This window comes from Mauremys reevesii, linkage group 22 (genome assembly GCF_016161935.1).
Source record: "Mauremys reevesii isolate NIE-2019 linkage group 22, ASM1616193v1, whole genome shotgun sequence".
Taxonomy (NCBI): domain Eukaryota; kingdom Metazoa; phylum Chordata; order Testudines; family Geoemydidae; genus Mauremys; species Mauremys reevesii.
The window spans coordinates 2,031,531-2,053,487 of record NC_052644.1 but is presented as its reverse complement, the minus strand read 5'-3'; the positions used below and the strand labels follow the sequence as shown (position 1 = coordinate 2,053,487).

Genomic DNA, 21,957 nt, shown 5'->3' with positions numbered 1-21,957 from the left:
GTGCAATAAAATGTGGCTTGGCCTGGCACGAGTTCTCGAGTTCCCCCGGAGGGAGTTGGCATGGTACAGACAGAGCGGCGGAGGGACGGCGCGGTTTCCCTCTCCTCTCCTGCACCCGTCTGGGGATGGAACGGCTCCGACAACAGCAGCAAGTGAAGGCAAAAGGAAACAAGAAAGCAAGTGCTCGTCTACGCTAGCAAAACAGCCTCCCGGTTTTCAGCCGCTGTTGGGTGCTCAGACAATCGTGAGCCGTTTGCACGAAGTGCTCGCACCTCATGCCGTGTCTAGGACTGGGTGAGGAATGAGACCAAAACCGCCATGATCAGATCTGCTCCGAGCAGATGGCTCTAAAATGCACGAGGGCTGCCTCTTGGGGGGACGTTAACGTCGGGTGGGCCAGGATGGGCTTTTTGGCAATATTTTCGAAGGGAAGGCCAGCGGCGGTGGGGCCTCGTCTATAACCTGACAGCAGCTGCCTTTCAGGGAGAGCTCGTCTTAGATTGATTGCCTGAGGCTTCTTTGGCCTGGAACTGATTTATTTGTATTATGCTGGCTCCTAAAGGCCCAGACTGAGATCGGGGCCCTGTTGTGCCAGGTGCTGCCCAGACCCTGGCCGAGATCGGGGCCCCCTCATGCCGGGCACTGCCCAGACCCCGGCCGAGATCGGGGCCCCATTGTGCCAGGCGCTGCCCAGACCCCGGCCGAGATCGGGGCCCCGTCGCGCCAGACACTGCACAAAGAGAGCCAGACAATCCGTGCCCCACAGAGCTGACAATCACAATAGACAAGGAGTGGGAAGGGAAACTGAGGCACTAACTGGGGCAGCGACTTACACATCAGTTCACTGGCAGAACTGGGACTAGAACCAGGTTTTCAGCATCTCCATCCCCATGGGAGCTGGTCCCACCCCACAGGGTCTTGCTCCGACATTAAATTATTCCGTCAGCAAAATCCTGGTCTTCATACTTTGTACATTTCTTCACTAGCCTGTGCCCGGGAGCCCCTGATGATCCGGCCCCCCCCCCCCAGCTGGCATAAATCGGAACAGCTGCATCCCAGGTCTAGGCTCTCAGCTGGTGTTAATGAGCGAATCTGGTCTGGTTCGCACCAGCTGAGGATCCGGCCTGATACTAGTAGCCAAAAATCCAGCCCGGCCCTACACTTCCCCCCACACTTCTTCAGCAGATCCGTGATTTACACCTCGAAGGAACTGGACTGTGCAGAAGTTCCCGCCTTACTGAATGGAAACTGACCAGAGACCTTCTTTCTTACAGGGGTCGACTTAACTGGTGCGGTGTGGACTGATGTTCCCGCGCCTTTCCGGGGATGCCTCTTTGGGTCTCTTGCCTGCAGCCACCCCCTCTCCTGCCCCACGCCCTGAGCTGTGTGTGTGCGTCTGCTGCCCATGCAAAGGAGCAGCACAACAGCTTGTCTTCGGCGGCGGGCGGGGAGGTTTGCTGGGCTTGATTGAGTTAATGGGCAGGGAAGGGTTAACCAAAGTCTCCTTCAACCCTGGTCCTTGAAGGTGTGAAGTCCCCGTGCTGCCTTCTCACCATTGGATGGGCCGTTGCCTCAGCTCCCCCTGGCCGCTTTCAGAGGAGGGTGCTCACAATTTCTGGGTGTGTCTTTTCCTCTCCCCACTCTGCAGCGAGCCTGGGTGGCTGAGCGGATTGGAATAACCTAGCGTCCCAGTCCCAGGAGAAGGAGCCCTTCGGGATCGCCACTTCCTGAGCATGATGTCCTACATGAAGCAGCCTCATTACGCAGTCAATGGGTTGACCCTAGCGGGACCGGGCATGGACCTGCTCCACTCCGCCGTGGGATACCCAAGTAAGTGCCTTTCCGCGATTCCCCCGTGGGCACTCAGAGACTAGGGTCCCGGAGGCCACACAAGGACCTGTCACTTTCTGGGAAGTGGGTTGTGGGTTAGGGTGAGCAGAGAGCAAGTGTGAAAAATCAGTGGTGAGTAATAGAATCCTATATAAGCCCAAGTCCCGAATGTCGGGACATCTGGTCACCCTGTTGTGATTGTTGGGGGAAAGAAACCAATTATTGTAGAGAGAGGGAAATAAGCTAGTTACTGTTCCCTAGCCGGCAAAAGACCGGGTTCTTATCGCACAGAGCTGAGGGCACCAGCTTCTGTTCAATCGAGGGAGTGAAATAGGCCAGTTACAATTATCACACGTCAAAGAAATTCATTATTCTCGGCGAGATGTTAGCATTGTCCGGAGCTTTATCTCGCGTGAGTGAAGGAGACTAGTTATTCTGCAGGCACTGGAAAAAGCAAACAGCTGTTGTTACAATTCTAGAGAACGAAAGCAAAGTCAACTGGTTATTATTATAACTACAGCTAAATAAACCAGGTACCATGAGACTGACCGAGTCACCTAGCCCAGTTATTCTCTAGCGACTGAGATCAGCCAGTTATTCTAGAGAGTGTTTGGCTCACTGGATAATAATTGGTTTATTTCACTTAAACAAGTTAGGTTTATTTCACCCACTCTCTGTGATCCATTTATTTTCCCTTTTCATTATGATGATTGGAGAGTGACCAGTTGTCAGAGTGAAACAATCACCTAGAACAGACGGGGGGTTGATTCGTAGAACATCATTCAGAGATACTTTGACAGAGGTCCCCTGAGAGCCCAGGGCTGCCTGTGGGAATCTGTGATCAGTGGCTTTCTGCTGTCCTTGCATTCCTGTCGCCCTCTTACCGAACGCTGGCCTGCAAGCAGTTTATTGTCATTTGGGCTTTATTAAAGTTTTTAAGTCATCAGTACGCAAGCTGAGGTGGAAATGGAAACTCAGCCCTTCACTTGTTTACAAACTCGAAGCTGCATCATCAGTAGAAATCAGCTGCTAAAAAGCCGGATGGCCCAGCAGGTCTCCTGGCCACGGATGCTTTCCCCAGGCTAGGGGCTTACTGCCATTGTTTATGTCAAATGATTTACATCCCCAAATCTCCTTGCTGTTCTCCGGCCAGCCGCCCAACACAACTTCAAGTCGTGTGGATCAGTCGGCTCGTGCACTGTGGGCCGCGTGGTATTTTCACTTTATCGGAGGAAACAAAACATCAACATGCTCAAAAATCTCTAAATAGCAGTAGAGAGTTGAAGGCACAGGTAGGGACCCCAGATGTGAAAGTCAAAGAGAATTGACGCCCAGTTCAGTGTCCGAACGTGCCAAGAGAAAAACAAATCTCTAGAGTGAATTGTGGGATTGGAAGAAAAGACAATCTGAACGGTGACTGGATCTTAGTAAATCTACCGGCCTCTAAAACCAGCAACGAGGCCCTAGTGGTGTGCAGGGCGGTTCTCAACCAGGGGTCCGGGGCCGCAGGCAGGTTTCAGGGGGTCCACCAAGCCTGGCAGCGTTAGCCAAAGCCCCCCTGTGCAGAATTGCAGCCCGGAGCCCCACGCCCCATCACCCTGGGCAAGTGTCCTGCTGGCTACCCCCTAACGCTGGCTCTGGCCTTTATATGCAGAAACCCAGCTGAGCCCTGGAGTTTTTAGAGCAGAAAGAACAAGGTTGAGAACCCCTGGTGTGTGGTGTTCTCAGTTCAAAACTCGAGTCAGATCCAGATATACGCAACTGATCCAGACAGGGCCCCAACCCTTCAGTCAGAGCTTGCGGGTAAATCGTCACGGAAGCCAGAATTTAGGCTGTGGAAGTGAGTGTCCACTGAACCTCGCAGAGCTGGGCCCTTCTTGAAAGCAATTGGATTCATTGCTGGAAAACATTTTAGGAAGAGGAAAAGTTTAGAAATTTCAACCCCTTTTCAAAAAGAAGCCCTGCTATGCCCGTTTCTGTGCTTCTGATTCAACAGCAAGGCACGGCGGTGATGCACTTTGTACTTCCAGATGTAAATTCATTTTGTTCCTGGTTTTTGTTGCTCAAAATGTCCTCACATTTTTAAAGATTCCTTTCCCCTCACCTAACGTACTTAATTGTCACAACAAATACAAAAGCATAAAAAAGGCCTACAAGTTTTAGAAGTTGAATCAGAATGTTATTCATTCCAATAGCATTTCATTTTAATATTAATATACTAAAGCCCCAAATGTTTGGGAAGTTTAATCAGCATGATATTAATTCAAATCTTATTTTATTATTTATTTTATTAGTTCTATATTCATTAAACCCCTACAAAGTTGAGCCATTTAATCAGAATGCTATTCATTTCAATATTATTTTATTAAAAGTATATTCAGTAAACTCTAAAAGCTTTAGAAATAGTAATGGAATCATGTTAATTAAATATACTCTGATGAATTTTATTTTTTTATTGATATATTAATTAAAGTCCTAAAAGTTTCCCTGGAAATCATGAAGGCTGGAAAAGCAGAAGGCAAATAAAAAGAACCCAACGTTTATTATCCCCCCCCTAAAATCTCATGTTTTTTGGGGAACCTGCCCCAGGATTTTTGAATGTTTGGGGTTGGTGGTTCTGAGCCCCTTTGGGGTTAGAACAGAAGCTCTTTCCCTTACATAAGACAAACCCTGTTTGAGCTCCAGATGCAGCTAGGGTGCACGTGTTAGAGACAATTCCACGCTTCCTGGCTGTAGCGTGTTTCTCAAATGCGTCACCGTGGCCACATGCAGCCACCAGGGGCTTTTCTTGCAGCCACAGGGCTTAATTTGCCCCCAGGCTTGGTAGGGCTGAGTACGTCTGCTATGACGAGTGATACTCGTTAATATCACTTGTCACAGCAGATTTACCAGCTAGCAAGAAATAAATTGCAATGATTGCGACATGTCTGTGCATATTGATCTGGTTTTCCTAAAGCTAATTAAACTTTGGCGAGAGATGAGCCGGCTCTGTGCGATGCGGGTGCAAACGGCTCTCATTCCGCTTCCCTGGGGTGTTCTACTCAGCGGTGCCCGGGTGCAGATGGCAGCACAAGCTGCAAACTGAGAAGCTGAATGTGTTTCTCAGAGATGACGCCGGCGAGAAAGTTCAGATCCAAGCTTGGCCCAACATTGCGGGGGATTTCTGGGTTCCCAGCTATAGGATCTCCCGGCTCTAAGCATGGATGCAGGAGAAATGCTGAGCAAACATGTGACCTAGTGCAGGGTTCCTCTAATCTCAACCACGCGTCCCAATGCACACGCACCCCGAGCAGTCTGGGTGTGCGTCACGTGCGATGCGTGGCCACACGGTCGTGAGTTTCAAAAGTGACTTGGGATTAGACGGCCCAAACCTGAGGCTCCTGAAAGATCTGATTTTCACGCAGTGCTAACCACCTCCCCCTGGCTGCACCCCGAAAGGCAGGTGGAGACTCAAAATAAGGAGGGGTCACTAGTCATAAACCCCCGTGGCCTCACTCTCCGCGGGCTCTGACTCTCTGTTGCAACGGGTGTGAATCAGGAGTAGCTGCACTAAAGGGTCTACTTCCCCTGTGCACAGCCCCTTGCACGCTCAGCCCAGTGCCGTGCATGACCCCTTGCACGCCCAGCCCAGTGCTGTGCACAGCCCCTTGCACGCTTAGCCCAGTGCTATGCATGGCCCCTTGCATGCCCAGCCCAGTGCCGTGCACGGCCCCTTGCACGCCCAGCCCAGTGCCGTGCACGGCCCCTTGCACGCCCAGCCCAGTGCCGTGCACGGCCCCTTGCATGCCCAGCCCAGTGCTGTGCATGGCCCCTTGCACGCCCAGCCCAGTGCACTTCTCCTTGCACACCCACTCGCCCCAGTGCAATGAGAGTGACCCTCTCATGATTGCATTTTGCCCTCCCTTTGCCCTGATGCAAACGGCCACATGGCAACTTGTGCAAACGAAAGCAGCGCTGAGCCCAAATGGCCAAATTAAATCACCTCCCTGGGCAGCCAGGGTCCCTCTGGCATCCTCCACAGCCCCCTCCGTGCACCCTCCAGCCCTGCTCTGCATGCAGCCAGGCCAAGGACTGCACCGGAAAGGAAAGGGTGATCTGCAGGACAGAGCCACGGGAAAGGCTGCCGGGGCCTTCGCACTGACAGACACGGGCGGCTCTGACCCTCCTCGGAGCATCCGAGCCCCTCACAGGCTGTAACACAGCCCGGCCAGGCCCTAGCAGGGCTTCCGTAAATCACACACCGGGTTTTTGGGGGGATTTTCCAGACCCACCCACCCCTCGTAATGCTAAAACAAACGCGCCAAAATAACGGCCCACCCTCCCCCTGCCACGCGATGGGTGGAGCCCTCATCTCCACTGGGCAGGTGGGAAACTGAGGCACAGAGCGACGGCGGCCCAGTTCCTCCAAGGTCACTGATCCTGAGCCTGGTGGTCTAACCACTAGACTCTCCTGCCTTCCGAGCTACAAATGGCTTTGCCTTAGCCAAGGTCTCTTTCGCTGGTAACAAATTGCTCTGAGCTGTGGAGCGGCCCAGAAATCCCAGGGCTGAGTGATTACGATTATTTGGTAGGTGTATTACGGTAGCGCCTCGGCGCCAAGTTGTGGGCTAGGCCCCCCTGGCGCTAGGCGCTGTACATTATTTATTAGGTGTATTACGGTAGCAGGCCAGACCCCCCCAGCACTAGGCGCTGTACATTATTTATTAGGTGTATTACGGTAGCACCCCAGTCACGGGCCAGGCCCCCTGGCACTAGGTGCTGTATGTTATTAGGTGTATTACGGTAGCACCTCAGTCACGGGCCAGGCCCACTGGCGCTAGGTGCTGTACATTATTAGGTGTATTACGGTAGCACCTCAGTCACGGGCCAGGCCCCCTGGTGCTAGGTGCTGTATGTTATTAGGTGTATTACGGTAGCACCTCAGTCACGGGCCAGGCCCCCTGGCGCTAGGCGCTGTACGTAATTTATTAGGTGTATTACGGTAGCACCTCAGTCACGGGCCAGGCCCCCTGGCGCTAGGTGCTGTATGTAATTTATTAGGTGTATTACGGTAGCACCTCAGTCACGGGCCAGGCCCCCTGGCGCTAGGTGCTGTATGTAATTTATTAGGTGTATTACGGTAGTGCCCCAGTTGCGGCCCAGGACCCCCTGGCGCTAGGTGCTGTATGTTATTTATTAGGTGTATTACGGTAGTGCCCCAGTTGCGGCCGAGGACCCCCTGGCGCTAGGCGCTGTACGTAATTTATTAGGTGTATTACGGTAGTGCCCCAGTTGCGGCCCAGGACCCCCTGGTGCTAGGCGCTGTATGTAATTTATTAGGTGTATTACGGTAGTGCCCCAGTTGCGGCCCAGGACCCCCTCGTGCGAGGCGCTGTATGTCATTTATTAGGTGTATTACGGTAGTGCCCCAGTTGCGGCCCAGGACCCCCTGGCGCTAGGCGCTGTATGTTATTTATTAGGTGTATTACGGTAGTGCCCCAGTTGCGACCCAGGACCCCCTCGTGCGAGGCGCTGTATGTAATTTATTAGGTGTATTACGGTAGTGCCCCAGTTGCGGCCCAGGACCCCCTCGTGCGAGGCGCTGTATGTTATTTATTAGGTGTATTACGGTAGTGCCCCAGTTGTGGCCCAGGACCCCCTCGTGCGAGGCACTGTATGTAATTTATTAGGTGTATTACGGTAGTGCCCCAGTTGCGGCCCAGGACCCCCTTGTGCGAGGTGCTGTATGTTATTTATTAGCTGCATTACGGTAATGCAGTGGCCCAAGCTGCCTGCCCCCCTCACCGTGCCTTGCGGGGTGGGGGGGTTGCGGAAGGGCAGGGAGAGGCAGAGGCCTGGGGGGGGGATTCTTGCTGTTCCCCCAGCTCCCCACTGCGGGGAAAACCCCCTCAGCTTGTCCGTCCCACCCTGAGGGCCGTGGGCGTAACCATCTCCCCTCCCCCCCAGCCACCCCGCGGAAGCAGCGGCGCGAGCGGACGACTTTCACGCGGGCCCAGCTGGACATTCTGGAGGCTCTTTTCGCCAAGACCCGCTACCCCGACATCTTCATGCGGGAGGAGGTAGCGCTCAAGATCAACCTGCCGGAGTCCCGGGTGCAGGTGAGGCTGGGAGCCCGGACTGACCCCTGGCCGGACGGGGGTGTGTGTGTGTATATACTGCTCCCCCTTCTGGGAGGTGTGTGAGTACACATGGCTGACTGCTGCCCTCTGCTGGGTGGAATCGGAACTGCTCACCTAGGTGTCATAAGCCCTATACTGCTGACAGCCACTGGGGATTCTCCTTTAGCAGTGTGCTGGGGATTGGGAGCAGGTTGAGTTCTGTGTGCAGCTCCCAGCAGCCGCTGGGGAAATCCTAGCTCACAACGGAGTTGGAACAAGATTTTACATCCCCTGTGGGGCCCCACAAATGTAACCCAATGCGTGTGATATCAAGAGGGGAGTGTTTGTCCAGCCCAGAAAGGCGGCCACCTCTGGAGAGGAGCCGGGGGCTGTGCTATGAACCTTGCAGGGCTGGGTAGGAGCCGAAGTCCAGGGAAGCTGTCGGGGATTTGGGAGGATGAACGTGGTTCTCCCAGCTGGGCTCTTCGCAAGGTGGCCACGGGAGGGCAGGTCTGTGGTGTTTGTCTCTGCTGCCCTATGGCATCGGGGCCAGCCCTGCCTGGGAGGGGAGAGTGCCCCCTGCTGAGCCCCCCGCCCTGCCCCCTGCTGCACAGCGCCCCCTAGTGCTGCCCTATGGCATCGGGGCCAGCCCTGCCTGGGAGGGGAGAGCGCCCCCTGCTGAGCCCCCCGCCCTGCCCCCTGCTGCACAGCGCCCCCTAGCGCTGCCCTATGGCATCGGGGCCAGCCCTGCCTGGGAGGGGAGAGCGCCCCCTGCTGAGCCCCCCGCCCTGCCCCCTGCTGCACAGCGCCCCCTAGCGCTGCCCTATGGCATCGGGGCCAGCCCTGCCTGGGAGGGGAGAGCGCCCCCTGCTGAGCCCCCCGCCCTGCCCCCTGCTGCACAGCGCCCCCTAGCGCTGCCCTATGGCATCGGGGCCAGCCCTGCCTGGGAGGGGAGAGCGCCCCCTGCTGAGCCCCGCCTGCCCCCTGCTGCACAGCGCCCCCTAGCGCTGCCCTATGGCATCGGGGCCAGCCCTGCCTGGGAGGGGAGAGCGCCCCCTGCTGAGCCCCCCGCCCTGCCCCCTGCTGCACAGCGCCCCCTAGCGCTGCCCTATGGCATTGGGGTCAGCCCTGACTGCCTGGGAGAGCGCCCCCTGCTGAGCCCCCCGCCCTGCCCCCTGCTGCACAGCGCCCCCTAGCGCTGCCCTATGGCATCGGGGCCAGCCCTGCCTGGGAGAGCGCCCCCTGCTGAGCCCCCCACCCCAGTCCCTGCCAACAGCCCGCGGGGGGGGGGGGAATGCGGTTGACTGACAGAAACTACAAAGTGGGTCACCCCCAGTTTAAGACGCTTTCATCCCAGTAAAACTGCCTCCGCGGGAGGGGTCGGACCGGTCCGGCTGTCCCGGAAAAGTGTCACCCCCCCGTCTGACTCGGTTCTACGGGGACAAAAGCCGTGTGTGGAGATCTGCTTTTGCTTCAGCCCAACGTTTACACCCCAACGAGCCGCTTTTAAACCGAAACCGGAGCGTTGGCCCCGGCCTCTGGCGTTGGGTTAAATAAACCGGTTTAAGCTAAATCAGTTTAACTTTCCCATGTAGACAGAGCCTGGCTGCCCGGAGCTCGGAGCCGACTCAACAGCTGCCCGGAACGCCCCACCGCCTCCCCAACCCTGAGTGTTAACAGATCCCGAGATTTGGCTTAGAAATCCCGAGATTTGGCTTAGAAATCCCGAGATTTGGCTTAGAAATCCCGAGATTTGGCTTAGAAATCAGTAACATTTGGACTGTTTTTAAATTTGCCACGTGAGATCTCCTGATAATTGGCCCCCCTCCGTCTGCGTCGGACAGGAAACGCTCCGGGTTTCTCCGGAGTTCGCCCCCCGACGTGACAGCACAGGGCTAAGCCCAGAATGCAGCGTTTACAGCCCTGGCCGGATTTAGAAGTTGCTTTCCCGGCTCTTAGACTCGGCTCAGCTTCCCAGGGAGCGGGAGGAGTTCATCTGCCATCTGCCCTGCGCCTGCTAATGCTGGAAATAAAGACTCTGGATCCTGGCCTTGCACCTTCGCAGCCGGTTTCGGAGGGATACAGAAAATAGCCACCTCCTGCCGATGCCCATGGGGTGGAATTGTCTCCCCGGCGTCCGGCTCTGAGCTGTCTGGGACTAGACCGGGCAGGCAGCAGATGGAGGGACCCGGAATGGGTTGGCTCCAGCCTTAATGGCTGGGAAGGGACGAGTCCTGGGAACGGAGGTTGCCCAAGAACCGGAGAGAAACATCACCAGGTTGGGGGGAGGACAGATTCGAGGCGGGTGTAAGGCAATGAGCCAGCGTGTGTGTGTGCGTGTGTGTGTGTGTGTGTGTGTGTGTGTGTGTACGCGCACCACTGCCGTCTGCTGGACGGACTCAGCAATGCGCCACTCTGTATCCTAGGCCCTATACTGCTAAGGTTCGGCGAAGCTTGCGGGCTGGGAGGGGTGTGTGGGGTGTGGATGTGGGTGACTTTTGGATGAGGAGCCGCTGAGTTCTACCCTGCTCCTGCCAGGAAATCCCCAGCACTCGACGCTCTCAGGGTCCCGATATTATGTGGGGGTTTCTACAGGCTCCCCCTGCAGCCTCAGTTTCCCTCTCTGCTCTGGGGATAATGCCGGTAGCAGCTGGCTCTGTTCCGCCCTAGCTCTCAGGGCGGGCGGGAGGAGGGTGGTGGTGAGGGGAATTGTGGTGGGGGTGGAGGTGGACAGTGGCGGCTGTTACAGCCGGGCCGTGGCCGGGGCAAAGGGACCCCCCCAGCTCCGTGACTCACCCCCCACCTCTCCCGGCAGGTTTGGTTCAAGAACCGCCGGGCCAAGTGCCGGCAGCAGCAGCAGCAGAGCAGCGGCCAGGCCAAGGCGCGGCCGGCCAAGAAGAAGAACTCGCCGGCCCGGGAGACCAGCTCGGAAACCAGCACCAACGGGCAGTACAGCCCCCCGCCCGCCGGCACCTCAGGCACCCCCAGCTCCACGGCCAGCGCCACCGTCTCCATCTGGAGCCCGGCCTCCATCTCCCCCATCCCCGACCCCCTGGCCTCCTCGGCCACCCCCTGCATGCAGCGCTCCGCCGCCTACCCCATGACCTACACTCAGGCCGCCGGCTACCCCCAGAGCTACGCCGGCTCGTCCTCCTACTTCACCGGCCTGGACTGCGGCTCCTACCTCTCGCCCATGCACCCGCAGCTCTCCGCCCCCGGCGCCGCCCTGAGCCCCATCGCCGCCCCGGCCATGGGCAGCCACCTCAGCCAGTCCCCGGCCTCCCTCTCCAGCCAGGGCTTCAGCACGGCCGGCCTGAGCTTCGGCTCGGTGGATTGCTTGGACTACAAGGATCAGACGGCCTCTTGGAAACTCAACTTCAACGCCACGGACTGCTTGGATTACAAAGATCAGAGCTCCTGGAAGTTCCAGGTCTTGTGAAGTGGCGGGAGGCAGCCAGGGAGACGCCCCCTGTCCGTTGTTTCCCCCCCACCCCCCGAAGGCCCGTCCCTCCCCTCCCCGCTGCCACCTCCTCCAACCACCTTGGCTCTGACCTGTGTCCAGAGTGGAGCTGGACTGAGATTGCACCCAGCGTCGGGGATTCCCCCTTTCCCGGGACCACGGCAGGGATTTGCCCTTCCTTGGTGAGCAGCCGGAAACTTGCCCTGGTTGGTCGTTCGTGGCTGAGAACCTCACCCCACATGGCCACAGGGGCCCCTCGCGCCGGGCAGCACCGCGGGGGTTTCTTCCCGCCCGAGCCCCGGACACGAAATCTGTCGCGGCGTCTCAGCCGGGAGCCCGCCCGGCTGATTTCCTGGGGGCGGGGGCTGGCGGGGGTGGCAGCCTCCCCTGTCTGTACCACGCACCCCCGGTGGCACCCGGAGCTGCAGGGGTGGAGGTGGGAAGTGCCACGGCTGGTTTTGGGTGGGAAGTAGCCCCCCCCCCGCCCCTTGCACATGTGGGGGAGGGGGGGCTCCAGGGTCTGTCTTTCACGGTTTCTCTCTAGCCCTGGCCTGATCCTTCAAGGAGTGGGGGGTCTGAGCGAAGAATGAACTAGGGAATGAAATTGGGCCTGGGGTGGAGAAGCTCGGTCGAGGGATGTGCTGCCAGGACTCCTGGGTTCTATTTCCGGTGCTGGGAGGGGAGCGACGTTTAGAGGAGTGGGCCCTGGGAGTCAGTTCCCCTCGGCTTTATTTCCAGCCCTGCCAATGACTGGGTGTCAGATGTTCCACCCCGTGCAGGGGCCGGGGATCTGTGGCTGGACGGCTCTGTGCTTGGCGGAGGGCGTGTGCCGAGGTCACCGCCCAGCGAGGCTAAGGCAGCATCGGGTTTCAGTCGGCTCCAGGTTCAGCCGCCCACAGGCCAGTCGTCCGAAACGGAGGTCCCGTCTCTGGCTGGCGACCTCGCCAGCCTCGTCCTGCCAGGGAGGGGCTCGGCCCTGCTTTCCCCGCGCTGCCCGGCTGGGACGCCAGCCGCTGAGCTCTGCCCCACAGGTGGCAAGCGGGGCAGGAGACCGGGTCGCACTCGGCGAGTTGGCGGGGAGAGATCTATGCTGGGAGGCCGGCGTCACAAGCCGGGATCAAGGCCTGCCTGGCTGTTTGCGGGGGGGGGGCTTTTTATTCTAGCCTCCATTTCCCCTCCCCCCTGGATATTTTGGGTGCAAAACCCCTTTTTTTTGGGGGGGGGTTAACTTGAAAGTGACGACAAATGTTCCACCCCCCAAATCCATTGGAACACGTTGATTTCAAATGCTCTGGCCTCGCTGCCGCCCGTCGCAAGCGACCAGGCCTTTGGGCTCTTTGCGGGGCTGGAAATTCTCTCTCCCATGGGAGTTAGGCACCGAAATACCTTGGAGGGTCTGGGGCAAAGCACAACTTCCCACCCGAGGCCCCGATCCTGGTAGCCCCTGGCACGTGCCCCGGGGCCGTCGAGCTGGGTTCGGACCCTGCTGCTCTCGGGCCCTGGTGGCAGAACTCCCCGGGGGTGGGACAGGATCGGGTCCGCCCTGGCTCGGGCGGGGGGGAGAGCTGAGGTGGGGACTAGCCAGGAGGTGGGGGAGCTCGGCCTGGATCCCTGCTCTCGGACGCCCAGACGCTTTCCCCGAATCAGCCGCGTTGTGGGGCAGGGGTCGGAGCCCAGCTGCGCGGACCTGACCCCGCTGCATTCACATGGCGCTTCCCCTCCCCCCTCGTTGGGGGAGGGGGAGAATGGGGGACGCTTTGCAGCCCGGTTTCCGCGTTGCCTTGCACACGCATTTACACTAGTGCAGAAGAAGCGTGAAACCGGATCTGTCCACACCTGTTCCGCACTAGTGGGTGCAAGACAATGGAGAACCCAGCTCTTTCTTTTCTAATCAGACCACCTGGACAGCTCCCCTCCCCAAAGCTGGCTGCAGAGACGCTCCCCAGAGATGTAGCGGATTCGGATTCAGGTCCGTCTCTGCCTGAGGCTGACCCGCTGCGATCCGCCTGGGCCCGGCTCCCAGAGCTCTGACCTGGAGTGGCCGTTTGCTCTGGGGACCTCGCCACGCACGTCTCCTTGCCAGGGGCCACCTCGCAGCTCCTTGTGGGGCCCGAACATCTCCGGTGGCCTCGTGCAATCACGTTCCCCCGTGCAAAACCCTCTGGCTCTGGTAGCACTTTGCCGCGGGGAATCTGGTGACAGAAGATCTGGGGCGCTGTGGAATTAACCGGCCGCATTTAGAATGTTTGCGTGTAAATAAAACCCGACACCTTGTGAGGTTCGTTTAGGGCGGTCCTGTGGGTCTTTGTTCCGTTTCCACCGTCACCAACAAAGGCCGTTTTTCTTTAGTTCTCGGCTGGACACCTCAGTGGGTTTCAGTCCTGCCGCTCTCCCTTTGCACCCAATGACGTAGCTGCTGCGTGGCCACATCCCTTGGTGTTAGGAGCTCACGTCTCCGCAGCCTCCGACGAGCTGGTTTTATCTTCAGGCCTCTGTCGGTGGAAATGTTTCAGGTTTTGCTGTTTCCTAGCCATAGGCTTGCGCCACTCGGGTCCGGTTTTTAAAGAAACGGGGGCAAAAAAAATTTAAAAAACGACAATCAGAGACAATAAATATCTGTAAAGAATTTGATTGTTTTTTGTGTGCACTAAAGTACTGGCTTAAAACCAAGACGTCTGTTTTGTAAGTTGATGTAGAGGGAGGGTTTAGACTAGTTTTGTTAGGTGTCAAACTCCAGTGTCTGTAGGAGAAACAGAATTTCAATGCAAACTATTTTTGATGACTTGATATTTATTGTTTTAGCGAGAGGCATTTCCTGTACCAGCCCCCAGGTTTTGGTGGTTTAAAAAGATTTGAAAAAATAAAAAATAAAAATAAAAAAACGTGCAAAGGCGTCTGAGTCCTGGGCTGGCTTTTTTGGTTCTTGCAGTTGCTAATTTAAGCCCCGATCCTGCAAAATGCTCACACACCTGGGTCACTTCCCTCAGCTGAGGACTCTAATAGAAGCTAATGGCACAGGGCAGGATTGAGAGGCACAGGCAGAGCTGGGAGGGCAGAGCTGGGAGTGGGGAGTGAGGGGCACCGGCAGAGCTGGGGGGAGCCAGGGCTGGGCTAGCAGGGGCTGCGGGTCGGGAAAGAGGGGCACTGGCAGAGCTGGGGGGACCAGGGCTGGGCTAGCAGGGGCTGCGGGTCGGGTGTGAGGGGCACTGGTGGGGGAGGGGGAAGCCCAGGGCTGGGCTAGCAGTGGTGGCTACTGGTCAGGGCTGAGGGTCTTCAGCCGAATTAGCCAGGCGAACGTCTCCTGGCTGCTCCAGGGGGGCGGTGGGGATGCCCTGAGGCCGGGGGGCAGAGGGGGAGGGGGGCTGCTGGGGACGGGGGGTTCCCGCTTGCGGTGAGCGCTCTCCGCTCTGCACCAACGCCCGTCTCAGCTCTGTCTGGAGTCCCCCGTTCCTGCTGATTTGGGGGGCAGGCACCAGAGGTCTCCGCCACAGGCAGCCGCGTCGGTTCACGAGGTAACCCCGCCGTTAGCCACAGGGTGCCTGAATCCCACTGGAATTTGGAATTTGGGGGACTGACGTTCCTGAGAAAATCCCCAGCTTCTGTCATGCGCTTTTCCCTCCTTCCCGTTGCTCTCGCGGCCTCTCCCTTGTCAGGCCATAACTCTGAGCCCCGTGTCCCAGACACGCCCTCCCGGCGGGGTTCCCCCATCCCAGGGCAGGGCCCAAGCTGGATCGGCCCCAGATGGCACAGGGCTGGGGGCGAAGGGCTGTCCTTCCATTGTTGTCTGCATCCTCCCACAGAACCCAGGAGTCCCCCTGCTCTAACCACTAGACCCCACTCCCCTCCCACGGGGGGGAGAGAAGCCAGGAGTCCTGGCTCCCAGCCCCCCTGCTCTAACCACTAGACCCCAGTCCCTTCTCAGAGCCAGGAATAGGACCAAGGTGTCCTGGCTTCCAGCGCCCTCCCACCCAGAGCTGGGGGGACTTAGGCCAGTAACTTCCCCCTCTTGGTGCCTCAGTTTCCCCTTCCACCCTCCCCATGCTCAGGCCCCCACCATGGCGAGCGCAGCGGGGGAGACGCTCCGTGCCCTGCCGAGCCCCCAGATGGAGGAAGGGAAGGACAATTGGCCCCGTTTCACAGAGGCCTGGAGAGAAGGTGACTCTCAGATGGAGCCTTAACCGCTAGGCTGCGCTGCCTGGCACGGCCCCTCCAGCCCTGCCTCACGCCCCAGCCCTGGAGAGCAGCCGCCCCTGCCCCTCTCGCCAACTAGCCCCTGCTCCCACCCCCCTGCCACACTGCTGGGCCTGCCTCCATCCCCCACAGCCCAGGGGCTCCAGCAGGAGGGACAGGACGGGCCTCCCAGCCCCAAACTCTGGCTCCTGTCCCACCCCAATCAGCCCCATTACAGGCCTGACCCCTGAGAGACGGCCTGGCCAGCCAGTGGGGAGTGGGGGCCAGGACTCCTGGGTTCTCTCCCCAGCTCTGGGAGGGAAGTGGGGGCTAGTGGTTAGAGCAGTGGGGCTGGGAGCCAGGACTCCTGGGTTCTCCCCCGCCGCTGTGGGAGGACAGCAGGGGTCCAGCAGAGTTCTGACCCCCCAGTCCACCACTGTACACTTGGGGGACCCACACTGCACTGGGCGAGCCCCTCCCCCCCCGATCCTGCGCTGCTCCTGGAGACGCTGCTTGGGCTGCCCCAGATGCTTCCTGCCGGGATCTCGTCACCTTGGCCCCCCTCTTCCATCTCCAGGGCCAGGCCGAGCGCCCTGCCCGCCTGCCACACTCACAATTTGTTATTTTTACTGATCTAATTTAGCAAATGTCCCAATCGGCTTAGGGCCGCTGCCCCCTCCACACTCGGGTAACTGAATTAGCGGATTAGGGAGCCCGGGAGAGATGACAAATTGGTTCTGCGATGCCGGCTGACAGCTGCCACCGGTGGCTGGGCGCGGGGCACCCTGGGGAGAGACCGGCCCTCGCTGGGCCACGGGGAGACGGTGCTTAAAGAGTCAAGGGCTCTTTTCCGGAAGGGTCGTGCCAGGGAGTCAGTGGTGGAACCAGGGAGAGAACCCAGGAGTCCGGGCTCCCGGCTCCCCCACCCCCGCTCTAACCACCAGACCCCACTCCCCTCCCTGAGCTGAGATAGAACCCAGGAGTCCTGGCTCCCCGAGGATTGTGGTTGAGGCTGTCCTGGGTCTCAGGAGATCTGGGTTAAATTCCCAGCTCTGTCACAGGCTCCTTGGGCAAGTCATTGCCCCGCTCTGGGCCTCAGTTTTCCCATCTGTAATATGGGGATAATGATCCTCTTTGTCTATTAGGATTGTGAACTATTTGGGGCAGGGTCAGTCTTCCTCAGTGTCCCTGCAGCTCCCAGCGCAACGGGGCCCTGATCTCGGCCGGGGTCTGGGCAGCACCTGGCACGATGGGGCCCCGATCTCGGCTGGGGCCTCCGGGCTCCGCTGGCATATAAATGATTCCATGTGTGGCAGCGGCTCTGTATTTCCCAACTGGCTAAGACTGGCTGACGTTCTAGGAGACTCAGGAGTCCTGGCTCCCGGCCCCCCCTGCTCTAACCACTAGACACCACTCCCCTCCCAGAGCTGAGGAGAGAACCCAGGAGTCCTGGCTCCCAGCCCCGTCTCTGTGCTTGTGTAGCAGGAGCAGGAAAATGCCAGGGCCAGAGCACATGGTCTCCCCCGGCCAGGAGCTGCCAGCCCCGGTCCCTGCACTGCAGCCGGCTGGGTGGGAGGGGGAGCGGGTGAGGGGGCGGGTGGCGTCGCCTCCCGCCTGGCCCGTGCTCCCTGCTCTGCTCCCAGAGCATCTTTAATTCACCCTGTAATGAATGTTGTGTTTTGAAAAAATCCATTTCCCTTTAACCCCTAAATCCGCCCTCAGACGACATCGCAAATCCACTCGGCTCTAAGCCGGTGATGGCAGCGCCCATGTGACCCGCGCCAGGCCTGGGGGCGCTGGGACAATGTGGGTCACACCTGGCAAATCCCCTGTGGACGCGCCGCAGCTGCCGAACCCGGCCTCCTCCGGCCCTCCGGGAACCCCAGGACAGCTGCACCCCCAACCTCCAGGAGATCTGCACATGGAGGGTACCCCCAATCCCTCGGAAATCTGCATTCGGGGCACGTCACACTAGTCCCAAGACTGCGGGGCTTGGAGGGGATTAGCAGATGATGGGCTCCAATAGGAAGCAGATTCAGATCCATTGTGCCGGGCACCGCCCAGATCCCGGTCGAGATCAGGGCCCCATCGCGCTGGGCGCCGCCCAGACCCCGGCCGAGATCAGGGCCCCGTCACACCGGACGCTGCCCAGACCCCGACCGAGATCAGGGGCCCATCGCTCTGGGCACTGCCCAGACTCCGACCGAGATCAGGGCCCCGTCGGGCCGGACGCTGCCCAGACCCCGGCCGAGATCAGGGGCCCGTCGGGCCGGACGCTGCCCAGACCCCGACCGAGATCAGGGCCCCGTCACGCCGGGCGCTGCCCAGACCCCGACCGAGATCAGGGCCCCGTCACGCCGGAAGCTGCCCAGACCCCGGCCGAGATCAGGGCCCCGTCGTGCCGGACGCTGCCCAGACCCCGACTGAGATCAGGGGCCCGTCGTGCCGGATGCTGCCCAGACCCCGACCGAGATCAGGGGCCCGTCGTGCCGGACGCTGCCCAGACAGGCAGGGGGTCTCTAGACCGGGAGCTGTTTGGAGCAGGGGAAGCGCTCGGGTTATTTGTACAGCACCTGGCACAAGCTGGGCCTGATCCCAGGCTGGGGCCCCGGACACGCCCCCGCTGACCACCACTAAGAGCCGGTGGATTTCTGGGGCTAGGTGGGCCCGTGATCTCAGAGCGGGAGGCGGCTTGGCAGCTGTCCCCGGGGAGGGGGCTGGGTTACACTGGGGTAGCTGGTCTGAGAATTGTGAACGGTGCGAATTGCCCCTGGGGCGTCCTGCCAGCCCAGGGCAGGCTGGTCCCCACACAGCCGGGCCTGGCAGACGCCAGGCGGACGCCCCATGTGACTCCTATTAACGCGTCTTTTGGTGCCCCTGCGTGAAGCGAGTTTGCCAGGTCCCATGGCCCAGGAGTGCCCGGCACCGTCGGCACCGCAGGGAGGCTGGGGGCTGGACCAGCTGAGCTGCGCTGAAGCGGGGAGAGGTTGCTGCGGGGTCACGGGGGTCAGGGACCCAGGGGTGGGGGTGGGGGGCGAAGTTACGTCCCTTGATGTCACAGGGTTGAACCCAGAGGGCTCACGGGCAAACCCACTAAGGCCAAACCCAGGGCCGAGGGGGCGAGCGCGCTGTCTGCCCTGACTGGGGACACTGAGGCAGCGCGGCGGGAGTCTGTAGCTGGGCGCAGAGATGCCTGGTACAGGGAGGGGACACTGGGAGCAAGAACTCTGCTGGGAGCAGGGAAACCGAGGCACAACCTGAACGGTGCTAGGAAAGGGAAACCGAGGCACAGCCAAACGGTGATGTGTGTTGGCGCCCCCCCCCAGAATGAGGATTCACAGGCCCCCCCGGCTCTGCCAGGGGACAGACAGACACATGCACCGAGCCCCCCCCCCCCCCCCGCGAGCTCTGCCAGGGCCTCGCGCTCCCTGCAGCAGCATGGGTTCCTTAAAGCAACAGGGGCCCCAGGGTGACCCCAAAAGAAGCTGCGTGTTCCCCCCGCCCCATCCCACACAGGTTCATCCCGCGATCCCGGGCGGGCGGAGGACGGGGGTGGGGAGGGAAGGAGCACACGGGGCGGGGGGAAGGTTGGTAAATTTAATCTCTGAACCTGTCAGCAGGTTTTAAAGCAGCAAACTAGACAGACAGATTGGACTCTAATCTGCCCTGATCCCCGGGGACAGATGGGAGGAGACGACGCCCGAGCTGGAGACCTTGCAAAGGTGAACCGAGGAACGGGGCTCGGTTAATGGGGGGGGGAGATGGGGGGGCGGATGAGGGAAAGAAGGTTAAGCTTGGTTTAAAATTCCTAATGAAGTGGATAAGGAGGGTGAGTGAGCCATGGGCTGCCAGGCCTGGAAACAAAGGGGACCCCCTGCCCAGCCTGTGCTGTGTGGGATGGTAGGGGGCTGCGGGTCGGGAGTGAGGGGCACTGGCAGAGCTCGGGGGTGGGGGGAGCCTGGGGCTGGGCTGGCAGGGGCTGTGGGTCAGGAGTGAGGGGCACTGGCAGGGCTGCGGGGGGCAGGGCCGGGCTAGCAGGGGCTGCAGGTCGGGGGTGAGGGGCACCGGCCGGGCTGGGGGTGGGGGGAGCCTGGGGCTGGGCTGGCAGGGGGCGGTGGGTCATTCTCAGCTGGGCCCCTGAGGCAGAGTCGGGGACCCCTGGAACTGGCCCCAAGTGGGGCCGCTCTGATCCGGGGCCAGCGTCCGAGTTTGGATCAACGGGCCCTTGGCAGCCTCGGCCGCATGGATTTGACGAGTCCATTTGGGTCGTCTGTGCGCTGCCCCTTTAAATCTCTTAAAGAGACAGGCCGCTGCTTTCGGACGAGATGCGCAGACGGACGGACGCAGTCTGGGCTCTCCCGCCAGCGGCGTTTCCTCGTGGCCTTTGCCCCACCTGAGACCGAGCGGCCGCCCAGGTGCCTGGGTGAAGAGACCAGGCTGAAAAGGGTCAATGTGCACGTTCTGTTACCCAGCATGCTCTGCGTGAGCCGCGGGGAAGGTGTACATCACCCACAATGCTTTGCTGCAAAGCTAAGCCCAGCTAGGGGGACCAGATGTCCCGATTTTTGGGTCTTTTTCTTATATAAGCTCCTATTACCCCTCCCCGCCCCGTCCCGATTTTTCACACTTGCTGTCTGGTCCCCCTAGGCCCAGAAGACTGCGGCAAGAGTGAAAATCCCCCGTATCCGCCACCCTGGCACAGGGATCGCGAACAGTCCCCATCACCCAGGGTAGGCCTGAGACCGGCGGAGGGGGTTGTGTGCAGGGGCTTGTTTGTTATTGTAGGGTGGGTGGGGAGAGTGCAGGCTGTGTATAGGGGTTTGTTTATGTAGGGTCGCCTGGCAGGGCTCGGTACGTGGGCTTGTTTTTGTAGGGTCGCCTGGCAGGGCTGGGTACATGGGCTTGTTTTCGTAGGGTTGCCTGTGAGCACTCTTGTTTTTGTGCTGTGTTTATTATGGAAGGACTGCCTGTGAGCCCTGGGGCTGAGCATGCTTGTTATTGTAGGGTCTCCTGGGAGCACCGGGGCGGCAGGGGGGTATTTGGAGACAAGGCCGACACTTAAAAATTAGATCCACCTAATCCCTGGTGTGGACACGGCCAGGGCAGCAGACGAATTCTTCCGTCCCCCCCGCTCCTGCCTCTCAGAGCGGCGGCTTCACTGGCTGGACAGAGATGTGCCGCTGTTGCCTGGCCGTGGGCTGAGGCCAAGCGAACTCGTCTCACAGAGAGGCCGTCGGCTCGGCACTGGGGTTTATTTTGCCGATCTGGGCGGGATCAGCCCTTTGACCCAGCGCTGAAAAGCACCAGCTCTCGTTCTGGACGCGCACCCGGCCAGGCAGGTTGTGATCTCGCCCCATAGTTCTGCGGCTTCACCCGAAGAGATCTGGTGACATCTACTGGCCGGCGCTCCCAGCTCCCAATCCCCCTGGAGTGACTGGAAAATAAACCCAAGTCGTGTTTCAAACCGACCCTTCCCGTCCCAGCAAAGGCTGCCAGAACGGTGCCGGGGACGCACGTCACCCACCGACGACATGCAGCCCCCTCTGGGCTGGGAAACAGCCGCTGTTTCAAAGGTGAAATTTGGCCCCAAATTAGGGGAATTCCTAAAAATCCACTTTTATAAATGGTTCCAAAGGAGGCAATTTTAACCCAAGGTTGTGTTTGCGGGGCCCTCGGGCCAGTCCACACCTCACGGCAACACAACCAGCCAGTAACAGCGGCTCTGCGGTGACACTGACCAGAACCACGTGCAATTGACACAACCCAGCAGAGAGCTGGATAAACCTGGCACCTGGGCCCCCCCGGGCGGGCGTGGAGCAGGTCTCGCAGGCCGGCTGCCAGCGCCGGGAGCGGCTTCCCGAGGCCTGGCTCTGGCAACGAGGCCTGTGGGCCGGAAAGCTGCCCACCGCACCGGTGAAAGCTGGACATTTGGGCTGGTATTTGAGGCTACGGAGACCCCGCGCCCGTCCCAGCGGCTCCGGGTCGCCCTGGGTTTGTGTAAAACCTGGCGCCAGGGTTGACTGGCCAGTGAAAATGTGAAAGAAGCACCAGCCTCCAGCTCGGTTCTTGCATTTTAACATATTTAAGGGCAGACGTGTCCATGAGCTCCTCTCGACTGACCTCCCGTCCAGGCCAGAGAACGTCACCGTCACCCCGGAGCTGAGTCCCAGCCCTTGTGTCGCTCCGACTAAAGTGTCTGAAGAAATCACCAGCTGGCGAATGCCGCGGTAAGTTGTTCCAATGGTAACCACACCCCCCGGTAAACCCTGGGCCTTGTTCAAAGTGGAATTTTGTCCGGCTTTAATGTCCAGCCATTGGCACTTCCAGGAGGGAGCTGCCCTCTGTGGTGTGTGTGGAAACCTCCATGTACCTCCTGTCCCCCTGCAGCACCCAGCAGTT

General features: G+C 59.6%; 1 protein-coding gene across 2 annotated transcripts in view; it reads left to right on the top strand.

Moving 5' to 3' along the window:
- The window catches only part of CRX (cone-rod homeobox), a 34,234-nt gene extending 19,965 nt beyond the window's left edge, over positions 1-14,269 (top strand). For both annotated transcript variants that reach the window (XM_039509872.1, XM_039509873.1), the window contains exons 3-5: positions 1,649-1,830; positions 7,777-7,928; positions 10,744-14,269. In XM_039509872.1, coding sequence (XP_039365806.1) covers positions 1,734-1,830; positions 7,777-7,928; positions 10,744-11,367 — 873 coding nt within the window. In that variant the 5' untranslated portion in view covers positions 1,649-1,733 and the 3' untranslated portion in view covers positions 11,368-14,269. The remainder of the gene's footprint in view (positions 1-1,648; positions 1,831-7,776; positions 7,929-10,743) is intronic.
- Positions 14,270-21,957: the final 7,688 nt, after the last annotated feature.